Source organism: Diplotaxodon limnothrissa, linkage group LG23 (assembly GCF_057381915.1).
Source record: "Diplotaxodon limnothrissa isolate DT_005_m linkage group LG23, D_limnothrissa_male_GT1.1, whole genome shotgun sequence".
In the NCBI taxonomy this organism is placed as follows: domain Eukaryota; kingdom Metazoa; phylum Chordata; class Actinopteri; order Cichliformes; family Cichlidae; genus Diplotaxodon; species Diplotaxodon limnothrissa.
Window position 1 is genome coordinate 3,186,637 of NC_140617.1, and position 23,969 is coordinate 3,210,605.

The window sequence follows — 23,969 nt, forward strand, 5'->3', positions numbered from 1 at the left end:
TTACCGTTACACTCCTACCTTGACCCCTCTTTGACCGAACCCTTTTTTTCCTTGTCTTGAAACACTCACACGATCCTCTCTCATCAGCCATGAAGTCTTTCTGCACCTTTTTCTTCAGCTCTCTCTTTAAACTTTTCCACAACTTTCTTCCAAGTTTGCATTATTTTATTTATGAATCGTATAGAGCTGTCAATCTGGGTAAACCTGCGTCATTCACCCTGACAAAACACAGATAAAAAAGGCCTTGGGCTACAGATAATTGTGTAAATGCGCTTTTGTTTCTTTCTGCCTTTTTTGTTCTACTGCTGGGTTATAACAAAAAGCATGTGTTTTAATTCAGTGGCATACAAACCGTTCAAATTTAATCAGACCCTGAATTTGAGGGAAAGGTTCTTTTCTTGATCTTTTATTCTAAAACTGTTTTCACACATAAACCTTTCATAGTTTCTGAAGAATGAGGCAAAGATATTTTCCAAAGCTGTCCTTTGTCACATGTAGCAAACACGAAGGAATAGTCCACTGCGCTGCGGCATATATACTGTGTGATTTAGCTAAGGTAGCTGGCTGGATAGATGTATTCATGTATGAGGCAGTGCATATGACACCAATTAACCAGCAGTAAATGAAGTATTGATATGATCTGCTTGGTTTATACATCAGTTCAGGCCAACATTGTACAAACTCTGTAAAAGTGTTCTGGCAGGTTGAAAACAACACATGTATGACTTGACTGCGTGAGACATTTGAGTTCTCACATGTGGCTCCGTCTTGCGAGACCTAGAAAAGATCAGGGCTTCAGTACATGTGTGGAAATGGCTCAGGTTTATGGACAGCGCTTAAATAAAACTTCCTTTAAGCACCTGGCCTTTATTTTTTACTAATATTACAATATAACAGTACATAAAGAGATATCGCCACTGGAAGTGGTAGCACATGATGAAGTTTATCACATTTGTAAAATATATTTACAAAAATCTCCATAACTTCCAGAAGGTTAATGAAGCAGTGAAGATTTGTTTGTGGATATAATAATAGTATGAGACATTTATAGAAAAGCAGAGTAATATATATTCCAACTGTAGACTATGGAAAAAATGACAAACCTCTAAATCCTGGAATGAGAAAATGTTTACTAATGGAAATGTATATTTGTGTAACAAACAAATGAAATTTATCCAGTGTTCTGTTGTAAATTAAGATAACTGAAGTATGAATCAAAACAGACTGAGACGGTGTGACTGAAAGGAAACATCGTATAGATTTTGGATGGATTCTGAAGTGCACCTCGTTCACATGTGGTACAATAAATCCCCTCATGTTTTCAGGCCTGACACACACACATACACATGCTAATTTACGCACCATTTGCAGCTGTTCTACTGTTGTGTAAACTTGTAGCTCAGTTCTAGACAGCAATAGCATGCTTGCACGAGTGTTCCTTGTCACAGTTAAATACAAATCCAGATTAAACACATCTGCATATGTGTAGAGTATGAAAACCAACCTCTTTGTTTCTACATTCCCACCATTATTTAAATCTGTCCTACTTTAAAGTAAGATTGGGCTATATACAATGACTTTGTACAGAACAGACTGGAAGATATAATAACAAACTGTTAGGTAATGATTAGTTTATATTAGTGTGACTGCATAGTAATCACTTTCTTAAGTAATTAAATCAGCCGCTGAGTGGAACAAACTGCTAACAACTTTACTAACTAAATAAGATCTTCATCACTTGATGTTTCTCTGTTGCTTACACTGCGTCCTCTGTAAGTAAAGAAGAGCTTTGAATGAATGCCTTATAATTAGACCCTTAGTAAATAACCAGCCAAGGAGAAAAGCCTTTCCATGAAATTCCAATTTTCTTGTTATGGCAGATTTTTATTTACTTTGGAATGTAATGAGAGATATTGGGAAAAAATCTAGCTCAATAAGAAAATAGTGCTTACATTTACAAAAATATCTTTATTACTGTCAGTGTGTGATAGATCTGTAGAGGGAATCAATCTAAAAGTATGTATTCAAGTCATATAAGGAGGGCGAGATACAGAGAGATACATTTTCTATCCTGGGGCTTAAGGAACTGGACATCTCAAATCCTGAGTCCACCGCCAACCCCCCCCCCCCCCCCCCCCACTCATCTTCACAGATTAACGACTGATGGAGGAAAAAGTGGAACAGAGCCAGGTCTCTCTGTCTGTCTGGCTGCTAATGTATCAAACAGTAATTAACACATTTACACTTCACAATATATTGAACTGAGGCATACACACTTGTAGTGTCTTTCATGTAGCGCACATACCACACCTATAAACACATTTGTGTAAACAGTTTTCGTCATACATGCACACACACACACACACACACACACACAGAAATGTTAAACCTATATACACACACAGATGGCGCTGACACTTCTCCTTCCAACTCCTTCATTTGTTAATGCTTTCTCATGTAAAGATCAGTCTACAGCGCAGGGCGTTGCGCTGGTCAGTTTCTGTCAAGCTGTCACATCAGAAACACTTCTGGCTGCCAGGTGTCACACTCACATGGGCACCAACACCACCATTCAGCCCTCTTCTTTCTTTCCATCCCACTTTTCTTTAACGCTCTTTCTTTCTTTTTATGTTTTATTTAAAATTTGAGTGATTCATTTACTATTAATTCTGCCATGGATTTTTACCACAAAGGCTTTGAAAGTCCTTTTTCTCACGGTCTTTTTCTTTCTTTCAGCTGCCTCACTTCATCAACAGCTCTTTGCCAGCTCATGACCGCATGACGGCTCAGCAGATTGACAGCTACTTCCGCCAGGAGCTGATCTACAAACGCAACGAGCGAATGGCACGACGAGTTTCTGCCCTGCTGCAGAGAAATCCCAACCAGACTTACTTTTTTGCTTTCGGTGCAGGTAAGACTCTTAGACAGATTGGATTTGTAGGATAGTATCGGTTTAACGCTGCAGAAATAACTTTAATGTTATAGGAACTCACGCAATGACCTTTGACCTGCTGGTTACGAGATTCTTCTCTATTCTACATGTTGAGAGCAACTCCAGGGAGTATGCATTTGCATGTAACTGAAAAATGGAATAGATCAGGTTTACTTTGGTCTGGAACAGAGAATCTGTCAGTTTTAAAGTGTGCTTACAGTGAACAAATTTGCTCTCTTTTCTGCTTGAAAGCAAAACTGGAGAAAAAAAAGCAGGACAATAATAGTGTACAATAGTTCCCAGATCTCTGGCATTCAAAAACTGTGAATCTGTCCAAGTGTACACACACGTGCACACACATACACAGAAGTCTCAATTACAGCCAACTCCCATCTCAGAAATGAAGAAACTGTGAGTTGTTTGTTTCAATTAGCATTCCTGGCTAATGCTGGTAATGTTTCCTGAATAGTGTAGTGTGTCCTAAGGAAAATGTGTGTGTGTGTGTGTGTGTACGTTTGAGAATATACAAACACATGTGGTGGGTATCTTTGTTTACTGTATGGCTGTGTGCCTGCGTGCATTTGAAAAAGGGTGGCGCTACCTCTAGGATGTGTGTATGTGCATGCATGCGAGTGTGTGTGCGCCACAGTGAATGATTAATACTGAATGCCTAGCTCCTTTTTTTTGTTACTCCCTCTGCTCTTTGTGCAGTTTGGACAGGGCCACTGTTGCACCATCCAGCTGCTATTTGTGTGTCCGTGCAGATGTGGCTGAACACTGTTAGTATTTGTGCTCAGACTCTGTGGAGAAACGGATTTCTGTAATATTACTAAATAATAAATGGTGTACATACATGAAGAAAAAATATATATCAGTGGCATGTGGTGACTTTTACAAAAAGACAAGCAAAGATACTGCATTTTATTCTCCCATCAGTCATCCATTAAAGAAAACATGTTTATCCACAATGTGAGTGTACAAATAACCAGAAGAAGCTGCTGATCTCTCGCCCAATTCAAGCTACTGTTAATGGGGAGCACCCATAAAATCGAGATGCCCAACAGATTCTAGTGGAATTGGAGGCAAGCGGAGGAAAGATGAGACAAATTGCTACCACAAGATGGCAGTAATTTAAAGGGTGGATGCAAAAGAGCAATGACAGACACTTATGGTGTCTATATTTAATTGTAGATTTCACTGGGCAAGCAATGCCCACCTGCCTTGCCCTGACAGAACACGACTGGTATATAGAGCAGTCTGTCATATCATTAAAAGCCATCTGCCTAACATTGTGCAGATCCCTTTGTGGTGCTAAAACAGCTTTGAAGCCTCAGGGCATGGACCAGGGAATTCTGAAGGCTGTCCTGTGGTGTCTGGCACAGGATGTTGGCAATGCATCTTTTTGGTTGTGGATTGGGGTTCTTGTTTCTTTAGCTATTTCTGAGCCGTTTGGGAGGTGTTACATGTTAAAGTAGATCTAAGTTTCTCAGCAGATCATTGCGTTATAAAGAGATGTCATTCACTTTACCTGTCACAGTTTGTAGTGTTGTGTATAGAAAACATTGAAAAAGAGTGAGAGAATGTGAAAACTATTTTCCAACGTTTGAATGAACTTCTGCCAAGGCACATATTTCTCAATTCACCGTCTAAAATGAGTGTTTTTCACAAAGGAATTCCTTGACGTGAGTTTGTATACAGTAACTAAATGAGCAGAGGGGCAGTGCTGAGAAAATGATGGTGCTCAGTAAAGAAGCCATCTGTAACTAAATATGTCAGCATGTGTGGCTGAGTGTCAGACTAAGCCAGCTTACATTAAACAGACTACCAGCAGTTCATAGCAACAATTCTGAATAAGAGTAAAACACTGGTTTGCAGCACATAAAACTGAAATTATTCATCCCTCACTGCTTTAATGCTATATAATAATGCTATTTATTACATATATATATCTTTTCCAGGATGTTGAGGAAAATCTGGGTCTTAAATTATCTCGGACAGGTAAAGCCACGATTGTGAATTTGCATTTTTTTTTCTATTAAGTCAATTAAAATATTTTTTTAATGCAGCTTTATGTTCAAGATTAGTCTCTATTAAACATTTTGTGTTAACTTTCCAGTGTGTTCCACGTGGCCTGGATAGATATGAGGTGAATATGTGTTTCAGGTCACCTGCACGCTTTAGCCTTGTGTGTAACAAAGTGACAGCAGGTGTGAAGTGATAGGAACCATTACAGTTAGACTGCAGGGTCCACACACACACACACACACACACACACACACACACACACACACACACACACACAGATACAGACACACTTGATTTATTATAGCAGCAGCTAATTATGTGCTCGTACTAGAGATCCTTTCTTCAAAAACAGTCACACTAAATTGGAAATACTGAGTAATTACAGCATGGAATTTTACAGGACTGTTCTATTACACACTATTACAGAATACTTTTGATCAATTATTACTAACTTTTAGAGAAATTTGTCAAACCTAGCACAGTGGAAGCCATAAAACATAGATGCTATTTGAAACTTAGATAAATATAGTATGTGTAAATGAAGGGGAGTTCAAAAGGCCACAAAGTTATACAATACTGTTCAATAGTCTGAAGCCACCCCCACTTTTATGATATTTTGTTTCCAAGGGACCAGACTTTTTGGATTTTCTCCAGGTAATAGCTCTCCAGGCTTTATAAAGGTACTTAAAGGATTTTCTTTGCTTTTTCACTGATTTCCAGTTCAGTCCTTATACCTGACCTTTTCAGATCAGTGTTTCTTGGTTTGTTTGTTTTTTTTATGTTGGGCCTTAAAATTATCTACAGCAGATGGACAACTACAGTAATGATACAGTAGAAGAATGCAGGGGGTTATGAATGCAGAAGAGTATCGTCAAATTTGGATTCACTGTGCATTAACATTTGGAAAGTGCCGGACTGGCAGTAGCTTTATTTTCCAGTATGACAATGATCCCACACACACTGCCAGTGCAGTAAAAGCATACTTGGGCAGAAAAACACACAATGGAAGACTATCAGTTATGAACTGGCCTCCCCAGAGCCTGGACCTTAACATTATTGAAGCAGGGTGGGATCATCTTGACAGAGAACAGAACAAAAGGCAGCCAATATCAAAAGAAGAGCTTTGAATGTCCTTTAAGAATCCCAGTGAACTATTCCTGAAGACTACTACAGAAATCCTATAGTTAAAGAATGAAGGTGGTCATACTAAATGTTGACTTTAAAGCTCATTAAAACTGTACAAACTTTGTACATGGGCAAACATACGTGTTGGCATATGTTTCCATAAACTGTTAGACCTATTTCCAATTTTCCTAGAAAAATATAAAGAAACAAGGGATGGCTCAAAACTTTTACGCAGTATTGAGTTTCAAAGAATGTTATGAAGATGAAATATTTTCCACCGAAATATTTCAATAATATCACCACACAAATCTTTACTCTTAGAGTGACAGGCCATAAATACTGCAACTAGTGACCACAACTAATAGGACTTAAGTTCTGTTTTCAGGCAACAAACCACCTTTCTCATGCTCTAAGCAGAAGGCTTCCACATCCTCATGTCTTATATCTGTGTTCAGGATATTGACTCATGTGTTTACAGTCCTGTAACTGTCCCTTTTAGTCCCAGTTGTAACCAAACATGAAATTTTATCACTCAGTGATGCCAGAACGTATTAAGTGACGACACTGGCTCCCAGAAATTTGGCCCTGCCCACATTTCCTTTGAAGATTTTCAAAACCTCTTGAGGTGAGCAGGCCTGCTTTGTGAATGGTGTTCTGCTTATGGTCTAAATATAATCTAACCACAGACCATAGTTTGAGTAATAAAGGGAAATTAAGAAGACGGGGGGTGTGAGGGTTAAGATTATCCAGACATATAAAATAAAGACAGCCCAGGGAGATGAATTACAGCTACTTTCAGGCCAAACGTGGGCGTGCAATAATGTGATCACATAAAATCCAATCTTTATGGTTAGATCTCAAAACTCACATTAACATGACGTGTTTCAAACCGAAAAAACTAAAGGCAGTGGACTATATACCTTACTTCACAGCATTTTTTTTTGTGGATGACAAAACGGAATAATCTTAACATGGAACTGTTTCTGACAGAGCCATGATGTGTGCTCATGTCTGTTCATGTCGAGTGGGTGTTTTCGTATTTATGCTTTACAGCAGATACATATTAGGAGCCGTTTTCAGCAGCATTTGCCTTGGATCACTTACTTCTAGCATTAACTATGTCTAGAATGTAGTGGACAAACAGAACTTGTGTGAGAACGAGCAGGAGCACCTCTCAGGTCAAGCCCCTCTAAAGTTACAGATGTCATAGTTATTTTTTTCTTTTCACAGGGTAATTAAAGTGTACGATGTGTGTATTAAGTGGTTCAGTCAGGAAATCCATCTCTCCTCAGCTCAGCACCTTACCTCTCAGCCTCCCCCATGCCCTTGCTTTCACTGCACACATACACCTTCCTGTAGCACAAGTGCCTTTTTGGATAAAATGTACGCTTTTTTAACTGCAAAAAGATTTTTTTCCTCTATTGCTCTGCTCTCAGTTTTGAATTCTGCACACACATCTGCAAGTGCATGTTATAACATTTCATTTTCTTCACTTTCAGAAACAGGTTATTTATATAAATTCCAGCAGGCATAACTGAATTATCCCAGGCAATATAAAAGAAACTGACTGAGAGGATTTACTGTCTCACTGTTGGGCCAAGACTTTATGATATCGGTGGTTGATAATGACACCTCCAAATAAATCATTCACAAAATACTCATATATTGTTTGATTCTTAACCAATGACTGTACTGTAGACATTTAATACACTAATAACACTCATTAGTAGCCTGTTTTCAATGGCAATACAGATTGATTATGATTAAAGCAGTGTCCTTTTGATTAAATTTGCCATTTACTGTAACTATAGTATGTATATATTTCCCCCAATGAAAACAAATCCACAAAGTTTTGCAAAGTTATCTTAAAATTTGGGGTAATTATATAAAAATTTTCACGTTAGCTATCTCAAAAATTTGATTCAAAATTTCGAGATAAGAACCCAAAACTGAGCAAATATCTCAACATTTTGAGTTATTAAGTCAAAATTTCGAGATAAGAACCCAAAATGTTTATTTTGACTGATGGATAGCAATATTCTGTTTTGTTTTGTTTTCCAGTAGCCAAAACAAGCTTCCAAACTGAAACAGCTCTAAACTAGGCTGGTTCTAGCTGTGTGCAGGGGGTAGTTCAGCATAGCTAAACAGTACATCTTACCAGTCTAAAGAAAAATCATTTTGGGTTTTGGTTAGCTAGTGAAGAAAGTATTGATTCTAACATCTGAATTGGTTTGATAGCCTACAGTCCACAGTCTCCCACTCACATACACATAAATGTTCTAGAGCAGTTCCATTTTACCTGTTGTAGATACTTCTGAGACGTTAGATATGTGTACTAACTTCCTTCAGTTTGTAGCCAGTGTCAAAGTGGACCTGAAGTTATTCCCACTTTTCCTTCCCTTTGTCTCCTCACCGTCTCCCATCCTGCTCCTAAGCACCACTATGGTCACTGCTGTTCACTATTACTATCAGTATTATGTAATAGGGACCAATCACGGGCACCCACTATAACATGACGTAGAGTTCTTTGTAAGGATCAGTAAAAGCATCAGAGTTTCCCCCATGGACAAAATGACACAGCAGCCCCAGATGAAAGCAATAAAGGAAAGGCATACCCACAGACAAGTCATACACACAGAATACTTGGTCTGTTGCTATTGCAAACAGATACAAACCTTAACTATTTTCCATCACTCACTCGGCAAAATGCACTCTCTGTCGCCTTCCTCTCAGTCACACACAAACTAAAAACATACACTTATGCAGACTACATGCAGAGTTATCATTTGTGCTGAGGAGTGCTGTGAGAGCATGGCCGTGTGTTGTTCGAGCTCTGTGGTGTGCTTCAGCAGGTTTTCATTTGCCAGTTCCCTGGCAGCCGCTGCCCGCTCTTATTAAAAACATCCCATGGAATTTCCTGACGCTGCCACGGCCTAGACACCACTTCGCAAACATACACACACTTACACGTATGTTTATGTTTGTGACACAAAGTCCCATGATCTGCAGATATTTATCACCCAAACGAGCAGTTACTGTCAAAAGTCCACATGTAGTACTGTTTGTTTTGGAGTCTAAGCCACTTTGGATCTGTTTGCTGAAGTTGATTTTTATGCATATGTTCTGATGTGCAGACCTATAATAGCCCATTGTGCAGGCAGACTGGACCCATGTGTTTTGCAGTCACTTGTGGTGTTGTGGTGTCGAAGTGATGACTGAGGGAGAGAGCCTGCCTGGCGTGCATGTCATTTTGTCTCCGTGGCTCTTCCCATCTTAGTCCGTATCTGTTTTTCTCAGCCTCTTCCCCTCATCTGACTGTCTCTGCCTGCACACCAGTCTGTCTGCATAGCTCTCATTTCATCTTTCTCCCCAGCTCTCTGTTCTGCTTCTGTCGTTCTGGTCTGCACTGTCAGTCCTTTCCATCTGTTGCTCTTTTTCCTTTATTAAACCAACACCATTCCTTGATGCTGTCTATCTCCATCTTGCTTCATACTGTCTTTCCTTCCACATAGTGCGGATCTATTTTATGAAGTGACAGACGTGCAATGCTTTGGATGTTGGGTGTGTATTTTCTCTTCTGTGGAGAAGACAGAGACAGAAAGATATTAGAAGTGCTTCCTTGCTGACAGTTTGGGCCTAGCACACATTTAAATTTATTTTTAACGTCCGCGTGGTTTGTCCTTGAAGCCAACGTTGTGTTTTTTACAGGGGCATCTGGTGGATGAGCACAAGGATACTTATGCCTTTCCTCCTCAAAGCCAGATAACTTTAATCCCTAATATGATTCAAAACTAAACAAGGATCATTTCCCATTTGGATCTCTTAACTGTGACCAGTTACAATAGCATTCAACTGCTGTAGGAACAGCGTAGGCTCTGTTGTTGTATCCATGTAAGGTTATGCCGTCTTGTAAATTTTCAGGAATGTAACTCTGTGAGTTTGCGTGAAAACATCTTATGGTAACTCTTAACTGCACTGGCTGCATTTCTCATCGTAATTAAATCAGTATAGCTCATTAGCTTGTTCAAAGATTACACACTTCATTAGCAGCTGGAAGAACATCCCACTGCCTATTAAGAGCCAATGACTTTAATGCTACGTTTCATAAACACGTGAATGCTTCTTTCTTTGATCTTTTGAGTGTTAAAATTGACCTAAATGCACACAACAGAAACTATGTAGCCCCAGGAATGCAAGAATATTAACGTCCCCGTTTAGAGACTCATAATGCTGCAGGTTTTTCTACTTGGTGAATGACTATATTCACTGTTATCCTAGCTAAATAACAGATCTGATTAAAACATTACTGCAGAAAATGTTTTTTTTTTATGGTCACCAGATCTCGATCCCGATTAAAGACATGGAAGATTTTGGGCCACAAGACAGAAACATAGTGCCAGGCCTGTAATATCTATGCCAAATGAAATATAGGAATCATTAATAATGAGATGGGGATATAGTTAGAGACGCAAGATTGGGAGGGTTTGGACATGTGCAGATGAGGGATATAGGCTATGCTGAATATGGGGCTGCTATGCAGGAGTTACACTGGTGTGACAGAAGAGGATGGGGTGAGATGGAGGCAGATGATCTGCTCTGGTGACTCCTAAAGGGACCAACTGAAAGATGAAGAAGATTTTCTGCTACTGACATTAAAACACTAAATTAAAATGTACTTTTTGGCAGAATTGTGTTCTTGTCTGGGAGTTTTAGACACCTGTAGAAACATAGGTTTACACACCAGTGTTGGCGCATCTCAAATGCCATTTGCCTGTTTGCCACAGTGAATAACTTTGGGATTAGTGTCTTGCCTGAGCCAAGAACCAATCAGCTAAGTAAAGAAAAACGACAGCCTATCATTACTTTAAGAACTGAAAGTCAGTCAGTCTAGAAAATTGCTCACACTTCGAATGTGTCCCCAAGTGCAGCTGCAAAAACCCACAAACGCTACGATGAAACTGGCTCACATGAGGACCGCCACAGTAAAGCAAGACCAAGAGTCACCTCTGCTGCAGAGGATTAATTCATCTGAGTCACACAGCACCTCAAATTAGAGCCCAGATAAATGTCACGCAGAGTTCCAGTAACAGACACGTGGCTACATCAACTGTTCAGAGAAGACAAATCAGGTCAAATAGCTGCTAAGAAACCACTACTGAGGAAAAGCAACAAGCCGAAGAGATTTGTTTGGGCCAAGAAACACAAGTAATGCACCAGTGGACCAGTGGGAATCTGTGCTTTGATGAGTCCAAATTTGAGATCTTTGGTTCCACCCACCGTGTCTGTGTGACACAGAAAAGGTGGTCTCTACATGCATGGGTCCTACCGTGAACGAATGGACGAGGAGGAGTGATGTTGTGGGGGTGCTTTGCTGGTGACACTGTTGGGAATTTGTTCAAAATTAAAGGCACACTGAACCAGCATGGCTACCACATCGCATCCTGCGGCGACATGCCATCCCATCTGATTTTCATTTAGTTGGATCATCATTTATTTTTCAACAGGACCCCAAACACACCTCCAGGCTGTGCAAGGTCTATTTGACCAAGAAGGAGAGTGATGGAGTGCTGCACCAGACGGCCTGATGTGATGTGATGCTTTGGTTTCTGCAAACACAAACAGATCCAACTCAGAAAGATACACTCACATTTACTCACATGCACTTTCTTTTATCTCTAAGCTTATGTGTCTGTGTGGTGTTTGCCAGCAGCACACACATATGCACTCCTTTAGATCATAATTTATAGATTATCATTCCTTCTCTCTGTAACTTTAACTGATGGATGAAGAAAAACAAACCAGTGTGAAAGGTGAAAGACGAACATCATAGAGACGTTTTTAGAGCAGAGAATGCCACATCTTCCATTACATGTATGTACGATGAGATATCAGAGACTACAGCTTACAGAAACAAAAACAGTCAATAGCAGGGGGATTTTTACTTTCTTTGTGCCTTTGTTTTCTACATTTTCCACTACTTCCTTTTTTTTTTTTTAACTCTCTGTGCTTTTCTACTTTTTCCTCACCACACCCAGCTTCTCACTTTCTGCCCACCAGGAGAGCTTTACAAACTTAAGCAGCAAGCATAGGCAGTCTAAATATTTGAAAGCAAGGAATGGCTTTTAAACACTTAACCACTGAGCTGAGTGAAGCTTCCAGTCTCTCTAACATGGATGTGTGTCAAGCCCGCCACATGCAGCGGTCAGCCTCTGGATTTGATCCCTGAAACTTTCTTGATCCCCGTATTTGACCAGAATTTCAACCTTTAACAGTCCTGTCAACAGCTGTCACTCACAACACCTCGGGGGGGGGGGGGGGGGGGGGGGGGGGGTGTGTAGTGCAATAAGACAGACAGACGTCTTACTGCATGCATAGGAAATGAAGTCATTATGGAGATGAGGAATGGGTGAGAGCGGTGAGCTCCAGATTGCCTTTACTTCTCCTTCTAGAAACTCAGAGCTCCCTGAGAAGAGAGGTGGAATTTACACATCATGTAAAAGCCGTGGTCTGTTTTCAAGGAAATTATTCCTGAACACTGTGGGTAACTGTTTTTGTAGCTCTGTTAATTCAAATTCTGCTGTGTGATTTATAGAGAGATCCCGTTCCTGTTAAACAGTAGATGGGAATGCACAGTGAGGCCCAGGGATGCCGACCTTATTAAAATCTTTGTTGCATTACTCATATTTTGCTCAAGGAAATAGTCTTAGTACAAAAAGTGGAAAAAGGGACTTTCCCCTAAAACACAAACAGGTGCACACATATACATTATATGAGCACAACTTGCAGGGAGAATGCGAACACACACAGGTTCACGCACAAGCAGATCGCAGAAAGAAAAGCACTGAAGCATGAGCTGCATTCTCCTGGGAAAAATGTCAGCATCCTCATAACATCTAAACGAACTTGACAGATTTAGAGTTCCTTAAAATCAAATCCTCCACCAATGAAAAACAAAAGCAAAGCAAGCTTTCTGTTTAGTCTATCTCCTCTTTAAGATCATATTCTTATGTACCTGTGGAGCACTTCCAGCACAGTATTTGCTCAGAGCCACCCAGCTCCACCACCCCCAGAGTTGGCTCTGCGTAATTTTGTTTCCTAAGTCAACAAAACAACTATGAGAGATGTTGTAATGTTTAGACATTGCTTTTCACCAGCATCATCAAAACACTGGGGGATACTGGGTGGGGGGAGGTAGTGTCCTTCAGTCCAGTAGACTTCACATACTTTATTGCAATATTGAAGTTATTCCTTAGAGTCATGGTGGCCCAGCACCTTACATATTTTCCTTTAATTTGTCACCTATTTAACATCTACACACATTTACAAACATGTGAAGATGAGAGTAACATTTTCCACATTATCTCTGTCTGCGCTTGCCCTCGTCCTGGAACATATTTCCAAACAAACCAAAAGTGGAACACACCCTTGTCAGCTAATATGCTTTTTCTTTCTCATCCATTCACCTGGATGTTCGCTTTTCTTCTCTTTTTAACTCATCTTCCAATTTCTTGATCACCCACTTGTTTAAATTGCTCTGAGGGAACTGCTTGTGTTTGTTTGGACCATAATGTAGCAACTATGCCCAGCAGGCATTCTGCTTGGGTTGAGGGCGTACGTCAATCCCTCTCTCCCTCTCTCCCTCTGATCGTCCTCTCTATCCTCCACCCTTTCCTCCTTCTTTTCCATCTCCTCTCAAACCACTTGCCAATTATCTATTTCTATTCTCTCTTCCTTTGTGCTCCTTTTGTGCAATTTTCATATGAGGTGGTCTGCTTGTAAGCCATGTGGGATTTTTTTTAACCACTAGTGCATATCAGTTGATGCATTGTTTACACAAAGTAATTGCAAACACATTTGTTTGTGCAAAAACTGAAAAATAACATAATTCTCTTCCTGTGCATTTTCTGCATTCTTGAAGCAATGTCAAATTCCAAACTGCTCAGTGTTTCCATTTTCCTTGCTTTTCCTGCTTTGCTACTAGTGTCTCTTTCCTCTGACTGATGTGCAAAAGCATATAGAAAGAAAGGATGGAGAATCACGCATAAAGCGAGGCTCGGTGAGGTTTAACTTGGAAGGAAAAATAGGGAAAGGTCTGAAAGAGAGAGAAGGATGTGTGCAGACCAAGCGTTGACATGGTTTAAATTGAGCGTGAATGCCTAGACATGCTGCAATACCTCTTTTTTCTTTTCAAAACACACTAATACATCCCTCCCGAAAAAACTTGCATGGAGGGAAAAAAGAGAAAAACTGACTGTAAAACAAATGCAAAATGGAAGCTAAGAAGCTTAAGAGGCCTGGATATGGAAGATAAAGAGACAGGCAGATGTGGCAAACATAGAAAGGTGAATGTGCAAGTGGAGTAAATTAAGTCATTGCTACTGTAAGTGGAAATCAGGATGGGATGGTTATTAAATAAAGGAGTTGCTGGTTTATTAACTCTGCGCTCTGGAGCCACGGGAGGGGAAACACCCTGTGAGAGTGTGTATACACAGCAAAAACTTGCTCCTACTTAAAACAAAATATTTATTAAGTAAATAAAATATTTGAAAAACACATATCTGCAGTTGGAGAAATGACAGCAGGTGGTTGGCTGATATATGGTAGTGGTTGCAGTTGGGCTGAAGCCACATTCCCACAAGCTATTCTTTTTATGTCGCAGGCAGAGCAACTTGTCTACTGGAAGATTAAATACGACCCATATGGAAAAGAATTTCAAAGAATATTTAGTAAATGTTTATTTTGTGTATTTTTAAATCTTTAAACAAAATTCCTGCCACGACTTATGTATGAAACTGGCATTTTGTTCATGCATAAGAAAAGTCATAAGAAACAAGTATTCATTATTTTTCCAAGTAAACATTATGTCGTATGAGTACAATGAGAAGGGTAAATAATATGGATATTTTCCTTTGAGTGCAATGAAGCCAATGATGAAAACAGAAGCTGTGTTCCACTTCTATGTTAATATTAATGATAAACATTTTTAAAGTATGACTTTACACTGAGACCGTACACTGAGAGAAATCTACAAAGTCATGAAGATGTAAGCAGCTTGGCTGGGTGAACTACAGCAGCACAAAGCCATAATAGATGCCACCTATCAGCTAAGAAACTGAGATGCCACAAACTGATAATATTATGTGTGTATGTGTATGTAGACAGCTCACCAGTAGTGAGACAGTAGAAAACTGTAAAAACATGTCCTGTTCTGATGAATCTGCTGCAACGTTCACATGGTAGGGTCACTGTTTACTGCTTCCAGCATGATAATATGTCACAAAGTTCAAATCATCTCAAACTGGTTTCTTACATTTTACTGTAGTTTAATGTACATAAAATAACTTTCACAGTCCATCGTGTGCATGTGTGGCAACAGGAGATTCACGTCACAGATCTGCTGACGACAAATCTGCAGCAACTTTGCGTCATAATGGACCAAAAATCTTTGAGGAATGTTTCGGTTCCACATTGATTTTATACCACGAATGAATGCAAAACGTTGTCCAGCCCAATATGTTAGGCATCGTGTTTAGGCATCAAATATCCTTTGATTAAGGAGAATATTTTCATCTTCTGTCATGAGGACATGTTAACTTGCCATTACCAATTTTCTAACCAAAGCCACAATCTTTTCTCAATATTATCCAAGAGTTCTGATTGCTTGAACAAAACCATAAAAATTTTAATTTACGGAAAAGGAGGAAATGTTCTTGGATGTGTATCTTCAAACAATGTGCAGATGGGGGCGAGACAGCTAAAGACACTGGGAAAAAGAAAAACATTGCTTTCTCTTTTTTACATTTCTTTTAAGGTCTTTCCGTAAAAACTTGAAAAGTAAACATTAATAGCGAGCATTACACTGCAATGATTAGGGTGTCACTAAGTACTGTAACTTTAAAACAGAGTGGCATGTTTACAGTGAGCTACCTGTGCGGTCAGCCCACGAGCACTACAAGCAGCAGGGGAGCAATTAGGAGTCAGCTGACCTCTTATTACATTTAAGCTAATTGAGCTGTTTGTTAAGACTGCTCTGTGCTTCAGAAGCACCACACTGTTTACTGTCTGAATACTCCACAAACAAACACACTAGCTCAGCCTCCCACACGCACCTTCATCTGCTTGGAAAGAGCTATTATTTCTCTACCCAGTCACTCACCCACACACAGGCACGAACCACAAACCTACAATGAAACAAACAATGCACATGCCACTGTTGTCAGATGAAAAGCTTGTGAATTAACTTTTTCCAAAAGAATGGATTTGTAAGAACTTGGAAAAACGTTTTGTTTGTTCAACAAACGGAGCCAATTCATGAAGAAATGTGCAGTCCCTCACTTGAGAGTTACCAACATTTCATAAGTGTTGGTTCTCGTTGTGAGAAATATTGCTTGCTTGTTGTGTGTGTGTGTGTGTGTGTGTGTGTGTGTGTGTGTGTGTGTGTGTGTGTGTGTGTGTGTGTGTGCATTCAGTGGGCTGTTTAAGCAGCAGATGCAAGTTTAGCATCCAAACCAATTCTCCCTCCACAGAAAACTGAATGGCAGTTTTACAGCAAGTGTAAAAATTGAACCCATATGGTTGTTTGTTATGTCATCTTCCAAACAAAGTTACGCATAAATATACACGACTTTGTCGAGGTGTGTTATGAATGATGGCAGAGTAGAGGAAATCAAGCCAACACACGAAACAGTCAGCTTGACCTCACACCCAGCAAACACGCGGCACATGCTCTTCTTTGCCCCGAGCCCACTGAATTTAATGAAATAGCTGCTTGACACAGACATGAAGGAGGTTAAATCTGTCAGCATGCAGTCACTGAACGAGCTGACTTTGGCCCCAAGATCTTGTTTGAAGGAAAGGGTGAAAAGAGAAAGAAGAATGCTGTTCTTTTCAATTCAGTTCAGTTTTATTTATATAGCGCCAAATCACAACAGCAGTTGCCTCAAGGCACTTTATACTGTGAGGTAAATACCCTACAATAATACAGAGAAAACCCCAACAATAAAATGGCAACAGTGGGAAAGAAAAACTCCCTTTTAACAGGAAGAAACCTCCAGCAGAACAAAGCTCAGGGAGCAGTGGCCATCTGCCGGTTTTATCTGTTTATCTCTGCGGTTTTAAAGAAGGCCCAACAGCGTCTCCACTTTCTGAGAATCCTCAGAAAAATGGACCTGAAGAAGGAGCTGTTGACCGTCTTCTACATTGAAAGTGTGCTGACATATTGCATCGGTGTGTGGTTCTCCAGCTGCACCACAGCACAGAGAAAGGTCATCAATATGGCCCAAAAAATCATTGGACATCCTCTTCCCTCCCTGTACAGCACTCGCTGTCTCAAGAGGGCATGCAGCATTCTACGGGACGGTACACACCCAGGACACGGGGTGTTTAAGCTGCTGCCATCTGGCAGGAGGTTCAGGCTGCTGAGGTCCCGAACAAATAGACTCAAGGACAGCTTTTACAACAGGGCAACAGCCCTGATCAATGCAAATAGCTGACCTGACTGGCTTTTTTTATTACTAAGTTATTATACTGTGTTGTGTTGTTTGTGTTGTTTGTGTTGCGTTGTGATGCGTCGTATCGTGTCGTGTTGTGTTACATGTAGTGCCGACGTAGGACAGTTTTCCAATTTCATTGTACTATTGTACTATGTATGACTGTGCAATGACAATAAAGAGTTATCTTATCTTACATAACCAAATAACAATACAGTTGGCCTTTGTAAGTGTAGAAATATTCCCAATTGTCAGTCTAATTATCCTTTGACCTAATGGTGGTGCAAAAGTACTGTGCAAAAGTCATGTGCCATCCCTCATTTCTTTATACCGGTATGTTGCTGACAAAAGAGGAAACGTGTGTAGTTTATTGAAACGTGTGTAGATAAATGGTAAATGGCCTGTATTTGTATAGCGCTTTACTAGTCCCTAAGGACCGCAAAGCGCTTTACACTACATCCAGTCATCCACCCATTCACACACACATTCACACACTGGTGATGGCAAGCTACATTGTAGCCACAGCCACCCTGGGGCGCACTGACAGAGGCGTGATAGATGGTATTATATGGTTGATCAAAATCCGACAGTTTTTTTCTCCGTTGGTTTTTCCATCCATTTGGCGAGATCCCAAACACACTTGATGAAATCCAGCCCATTGACAGAGTCTCCACTATGTGTTACAGATTACTGTGAACACTCACTGTTGTGCCACTTTCCTGACCTCCTCTGTACATATTCACAACGGTTTGAACCAAAAATTTCAAATCAAGATTCAACACTCGTTAAGATCCATTGCCACTAATTTATGTAACCGGTTTCTGCTTCTGTTTCCCCATTACACTGACATTTGTGGCAAGTGGAATAATGCTACATAAACACTGTTACATTTACAGTCCAGTTTTTGTATAATTTCACACACTTCATCCATTTGTCCCTGCTTCCTGTCAGAGCTTTGCTGGATTTTTTCCCCCGTATTTCTTAAGGACATGACTTTCACTGTTTATTTGCTGTAGATCCTTTGCAGTCCTGCCACTTCTTCTTTTGGCTCCCACGTGTCTAGCCTTGCCAGTTTTTGAATTGCTTGTGCAAAAATAAGATTCTAGGTTTGTCAAACTGTGTGATCTTTTGTATTTTTTATAGACAAAATTGAAAAATTTACATGTAGACGCCATCTCTTGGCCCATCTCTTAATTCAGTTGCCTTTTTTATGCTTGAATGATTCACAGGTCACTGTTAAATTACTAACCAAATATGAAAATATTCCCTTAAAATGGTTGGGCACAATGACTGGACTGAAAAAAAGAACGAAAAAGAAACAATGTCCAAAGAAAAACTTTGAAATATCTTCAGAAAGCCTGGATATGTATTGCTCAAGAATACTTGGAAAAAACCCAATGAAGTTTGGCTCCTTGGAAGGAAAATATAAATGAATGAGGGGTGGCGCAAGACTTTTTCACAGTAGTAGTTGTCAAAGGACGTGAACTGACTCAACAAATACTTAAATAGTACTGTACTGTACCTTTGACTTCACAACAAAATCATACGTTTTCTCCCATAAAAACTTTAAGCCTATGAACATGAGAAAATGTCATCACTTCTTATGGCAATATGTAAGTATAATAAAAGAAGAACACAAGCACACACAAGCACACACACACACTCACTGTCACCCAGACAAAAAACTCACACTCGGCCCTCTGTGTAATCCCATCTGATCTCACCGACGCTCTGTTGTTAGAAGCCTCCTCTCACTCCACGGCCTATCCCAGCACTGCCTTTGAACTCAGCTGCCAAGAAAGTGTAACACCGCGTGCCTCTTTCTTTGACTTTCAGGAATGATCAGGAACATTATAATGATAAAATTGGCAGGGGGTGAGGAGCTGAGTGGGAGCAGAAGGCCTCGACGGAAAGCAAGAAAGAGGCTCGAATATTGTCAGCGTGTTGTTAATAAGCGAGCTGAGGTGTGCGAGTGTGTAAAATTCCTGCGCGTGTTTGAGTATGTGTATACGTCTGCGCACAAATATGAATTCCTCTCTTAGGGAGTGCGTGTTGGTGAGGGTGATGTCAGGCTACATTATGGCTTATTGCTGGGTTGACTGACATGCAGGATTATCGGCTGATGGGATAAATTAAAAGAAAAAAAAGCTTTCATCAGCATGCGGCTGGGGCCTGAATGTTTGATGTTAGACTGAAGGAGTCATATGCAAGGTGATGGAAAGTGAGAGAGGGCTGGAAGGGAGGCAAGAGGTTGAGTGCCCGATAGACAGACCAAGTTTTCATTTGAACAATCCCTGTTATCTTGCAGATTCTTCACTTCACTCCATGTCTGAGTTGTCACTGTCACCAAAATCCATTAGTGTCTCTAAAACTTGGCTGAGAAAAGATCATATTTAATGAGGCAGTCCACAAGAAAATGCAAGAAATTTAGACTGGCACGGTTTCTCTGGTATTTGTCGGACAAATATGGACATTAAAATGTATAGAAGCACTTTTAGGTTTGCTTACATTTCTTGACCAAAGCTATAGTTGCCTGTGTTAGGAAGATATAGTCTGTTACAGTTGTTAGAAAATAAGAGTTCAGATAGTGGGCCACACAAACATGTTATTGGTATGTTCAGCACCACAATGAAAACAAAGCTAAAATTTATGGAAGTTTTGTTCACTATATAATAATTGAGTGCTTTCAACGTAAGTAAATATCCATGAAACATAATCCAGGCTAGATTTACTCTTGAAGATAAATGCATGCGCCGCAAGAAGCTGAGTTTGAGTCTTTTGTGACCTCTGTTTTTTTGTTTTGTTTTGGTTTGCTTTTTGTTCACTGCTAGGCCACTTTCTGGGGAACCACAGCGTGCTGGACATCCTGAGGCAGGAGGGCTATGAGATTGTCCACATGCCCTCTGATCATCAAGAGCCAGCCACAGAGTGAGTAAGCAGACAAGAGTGCGCAGTAACAGATGACGGAGCATGTCATTTGATTAAATGACTGTGGTTACAAAGACAAAAACAAAAATAAGTTGCTGAAAAATAGAAAAAATAAGTGGTTGCTTGGATTACTCTTTAGAAAAGCAGTTGTTTGACATTATGGAGTCTAAGTTCTTGATGACGACACATAAATTGCGCTAATTAAATTTGAGTTTTGGATGATTCCGGTTTTGACTGAGTAATCGGGCACTTTAGAGCTATTTAAAACTCTTTACATGTTAAAATTATGACTTTTTCTAACCAGACAAGATATTTAATGGAAAAAGAAAAAGAGAATGTGATTTTCTATGTGCATGAGATTGATAATGTTATGGCAGTGCAGACTGTGAAGCAGAACATTTGTGCACTCTTACTGTAGATTTTGGCAGGGATACAGATGCACATCCACATGTATCTGTATCGACCCCCCCCCCAACTTAGTCTGTCCACATCCGTCTAATTCTCTTGAGAGTTGAGGCATTTAACCTCAGCAGATTTATTGGAGTGCAGATACGGTCCAAATTGTGCTATGCAAGAATCCTTTGATACCTCATCACCTCCCTCACACCTGCCTGCTTCTGCCCCCCCCCCCTTTCTGGTGGCTGCCAAAGGCCACTTGCCAGAGTGGTGGTTCTGTCTGCTTTCACTGCAACATACAAACACATGCATGCATGTATGCAGGATAAATGTAGAGATGCTCAAATTTACAACTATGCAACACATACATGACTCAGAAAGAGTCTTGGCTTCGCTCCTGTGGCCTTCTACAACTCTTCTTCATGTCTGTTAGTGTTCAGGCCCAATCACTGGCACACAGCACCTCCACTCTCACCTAAGGGTTTGATCCATGGGCCTATAAAATAATAAGAGCAGTCGCTGGAATCGGAGTGAAAATGGAAAAACAAGGCATAACAAGAACAGTCTTTTTTCTAACAGTAAAAACAACTCATCCCTCCAGCTGGAGCTTTTCACAAACTTCTCACTGCAAATTACAGCTGTAAATGTAGCCTCCCTATCTCTCTCCATCCTGTTTCCAGGCTTGTGGGCTTCAGCCAGTGGTTCATGGTTTAAAAGCTGACAAGTGGACTGACTTACTGTGGTCACGAAAAACTTGTGTCTACTGCGTGCACGCACACGCACACACACACACACACACACACACACACATGACCACACACTTGCCTGCAAGCTGACACTTCTAGCTCTCCGATACAAGGTGATCTGACAGGCGAGGAAACACACCACAGGATGGCTGGATGAGAGGTGTTTATGAAAGCTGTTAGCCTCAGACCTGGAGTGTTTTGAACCCACTGGCACAATTATATGACTGACAGAGCAGCCCAGAGCTGGGTTTGGCTGTGCAGTAGCTTGACCGCAGGCCTGGAGCTATCATCGCACTGACCAAGCCATCAGGGCCTGGGTGAGACAAGGTTGTTGAAACTTGTAAAAACAGAAAGGCAAACCGACAAATTGATCATGACCGGTGAGACAAAACTGATTATAAGTATTTCAAAAGAAATCGTGACTAAAGCATGCGATTTCTACTGCTGTTTATTTCATTTGAAAGGTCTTGAATGATGTGTAAAACATATTTTTGATGCTCTACTGAAACACAAAGTCACATGCGAGCCATATTGACAGGAAAAGAACAAGAGAGAAGAAAGTATGAGTAATGGCTGGAAGAAAGAGCAGCATGGCAAAAATATTTGAAGACAGGAGATTCTGGGTGGTCTTCTTGGTCAAATGTCAGCTCTGATGCACAATATATTGCCATGAGAGTTCCAACTTCCTCTTACGTTGTCTGCTGGGTCTTTCAACTTTTAAAGGACGCCCTTCTGGTGTTCATGTCCTTGACTGAAGTTATGGGGTGTAAGTGGAAAGCCATGGGGTGGTCAGAAACCACAAACAACACCACTGTCTGGTAGCACATTGGAAATCTTGCGAAACAGTACAGAAATACTAAAAGAAACTATTTTGATCTAATATTTGGGTAAAAGTCTTTCTGTGAGTATTAATAGAACTGAGTCCATCCCCTGTCTGTCCTGTCCTCCCTTGCTCCAGGGCAGCAGGTCCAGACCTCCTTGCAGCACCAGAGTTCAGCAAGGAGAATACAGACACTAGCACAGGATCTCCCATTAGCTGGCCAACCAGTCCAGAGATGGAGCTGGAGCTCGAGGATCCAGAACCTATGCCTGGCCTTGGAGGGGAGGAGCTGCCTCACATGCTGCTCCCTGACAGCTTGAGCCAGCTAGAGGAGTTTGGACGCCATAAACGGCCACGCAAAGCTCACCGTGGCCACGGGAGACCCCGTCTCTTCAGTGACCTGTGGGTTCGCATTGGGGATGGGTGAGATATTTATTATGATTAGTTTGACTGTAGCTGAGTTGTACCTCTTTAAACAAAACATAATAATCTTTTAACAATTGAATGTCTGTAAGGACTGTACTGGCTTGATGACGATTATTAATAAACTCTGGATGTCCCTAAGTAAAAGACCACAATGAGATTGGCTGCTGAATATGTACTGGAAATGTTATGCATGTGATTGTTCGGAGATCATGTAAGACTCAGTTCTTTTCCAGTCTAGCTAAATTCCTCATAACCTAATTTTCCCCCCCTCCTTTCTTCAGCACCACCCCACCACCAAACGTGAGGATAATCAATGGCTATGTGACAGTGGAGCCTCCGCTGACCTACCAAAAGCATCGCAGGCGGATGGAGATCTACGAGATAGATCGAGATAGTTCGCCTTCCTCCACTTCACCAAGCCCCAGCTCAGCCCAGCTAGCTCACAGCAAAGTCACGCTGTCTTGTGCTTTAGCGTGGCTTTTATCACACATATTGTTCACCTCCTGACCAAAAGAAAGTGTTACCTCATGAGAAACATTGGACAATACTTCATCCACACCAGAGCAGTGGAGCGTACCTGATAAAGCCAAACAAGGAGTGATTGTCAGGGAGAAACATCTCAGTCAGGATAAGACGTCTTAACGTGGGACGATCCGTTCTCCACCATAGAGCGAGATCGGCTTCAGGCTGCTGAAATGCCAATGTCTTTAAAAACTTGCCAAGTCTCATAATGTGTGGAATAAGCTCTGTGCTGCGTAAGAAGCAAAACGTGGACTATGTTGAACTGCAGTGGGGTCAAGTCCAAACCTCCTGAAAGTATTGAGATAGAATAACAAACACACAGCACAATGAAGAATTGTAAATTTAAAGAGCTGGAGTCTTTTACCTATAAAAACTGTAATATTATGTAGAAAAATAAGACTGACTTTAATAATGAGAATAGGTCATACTAACAGTTATAACTCTGTGAAAAGAAATGAGTTGAATAAACAAGGTACTGTGTGAGGCATTTACCTTCACACAGAGAAGCACTCAGATGCCACTTTGTAAATTGTGCATTTTGTTCATAAAGAAATATTGTA

At 40.6% G+C, this 23,969-nt stretch overlaps 1 protein-coding gene across 2 annotated transcripts in view; it reads left to right on the forward strand.

Moving 5' to 3' along the window:
• Positions 1–23,759, forward strand: part of trabd2b (TraB domain containing 2B) — a 72,193-nt gene extending 48,434 nt beyond the window's left edge. For both annotated transcript variants that reach the window (XM_085347542.1, XM_085347543.1), the window contains 4 exons: positions 2,737–2,911; positions 20,403–20,499; positions 22,600–22,884; positions 23,169–23,759. In XM_085347542.1, coding sequence (XP_085203668.1) covers positions 2,737–2,911; positions 20,403–20,499; positions 22,600–22,884; positions 23,169–23,394 — 783 coding nt within the window. In that variant the 3' untranslated portion in view covers positions 23,395–23,759. The remainder of the gene's footprint in view (positions 1–2,736; positions 2,912–20,402; positions 20,500–22,599; positions 22,885–23,168) is intronic.
• Positions 23,760–23,969: the final 210 nt, after the last annotated feature.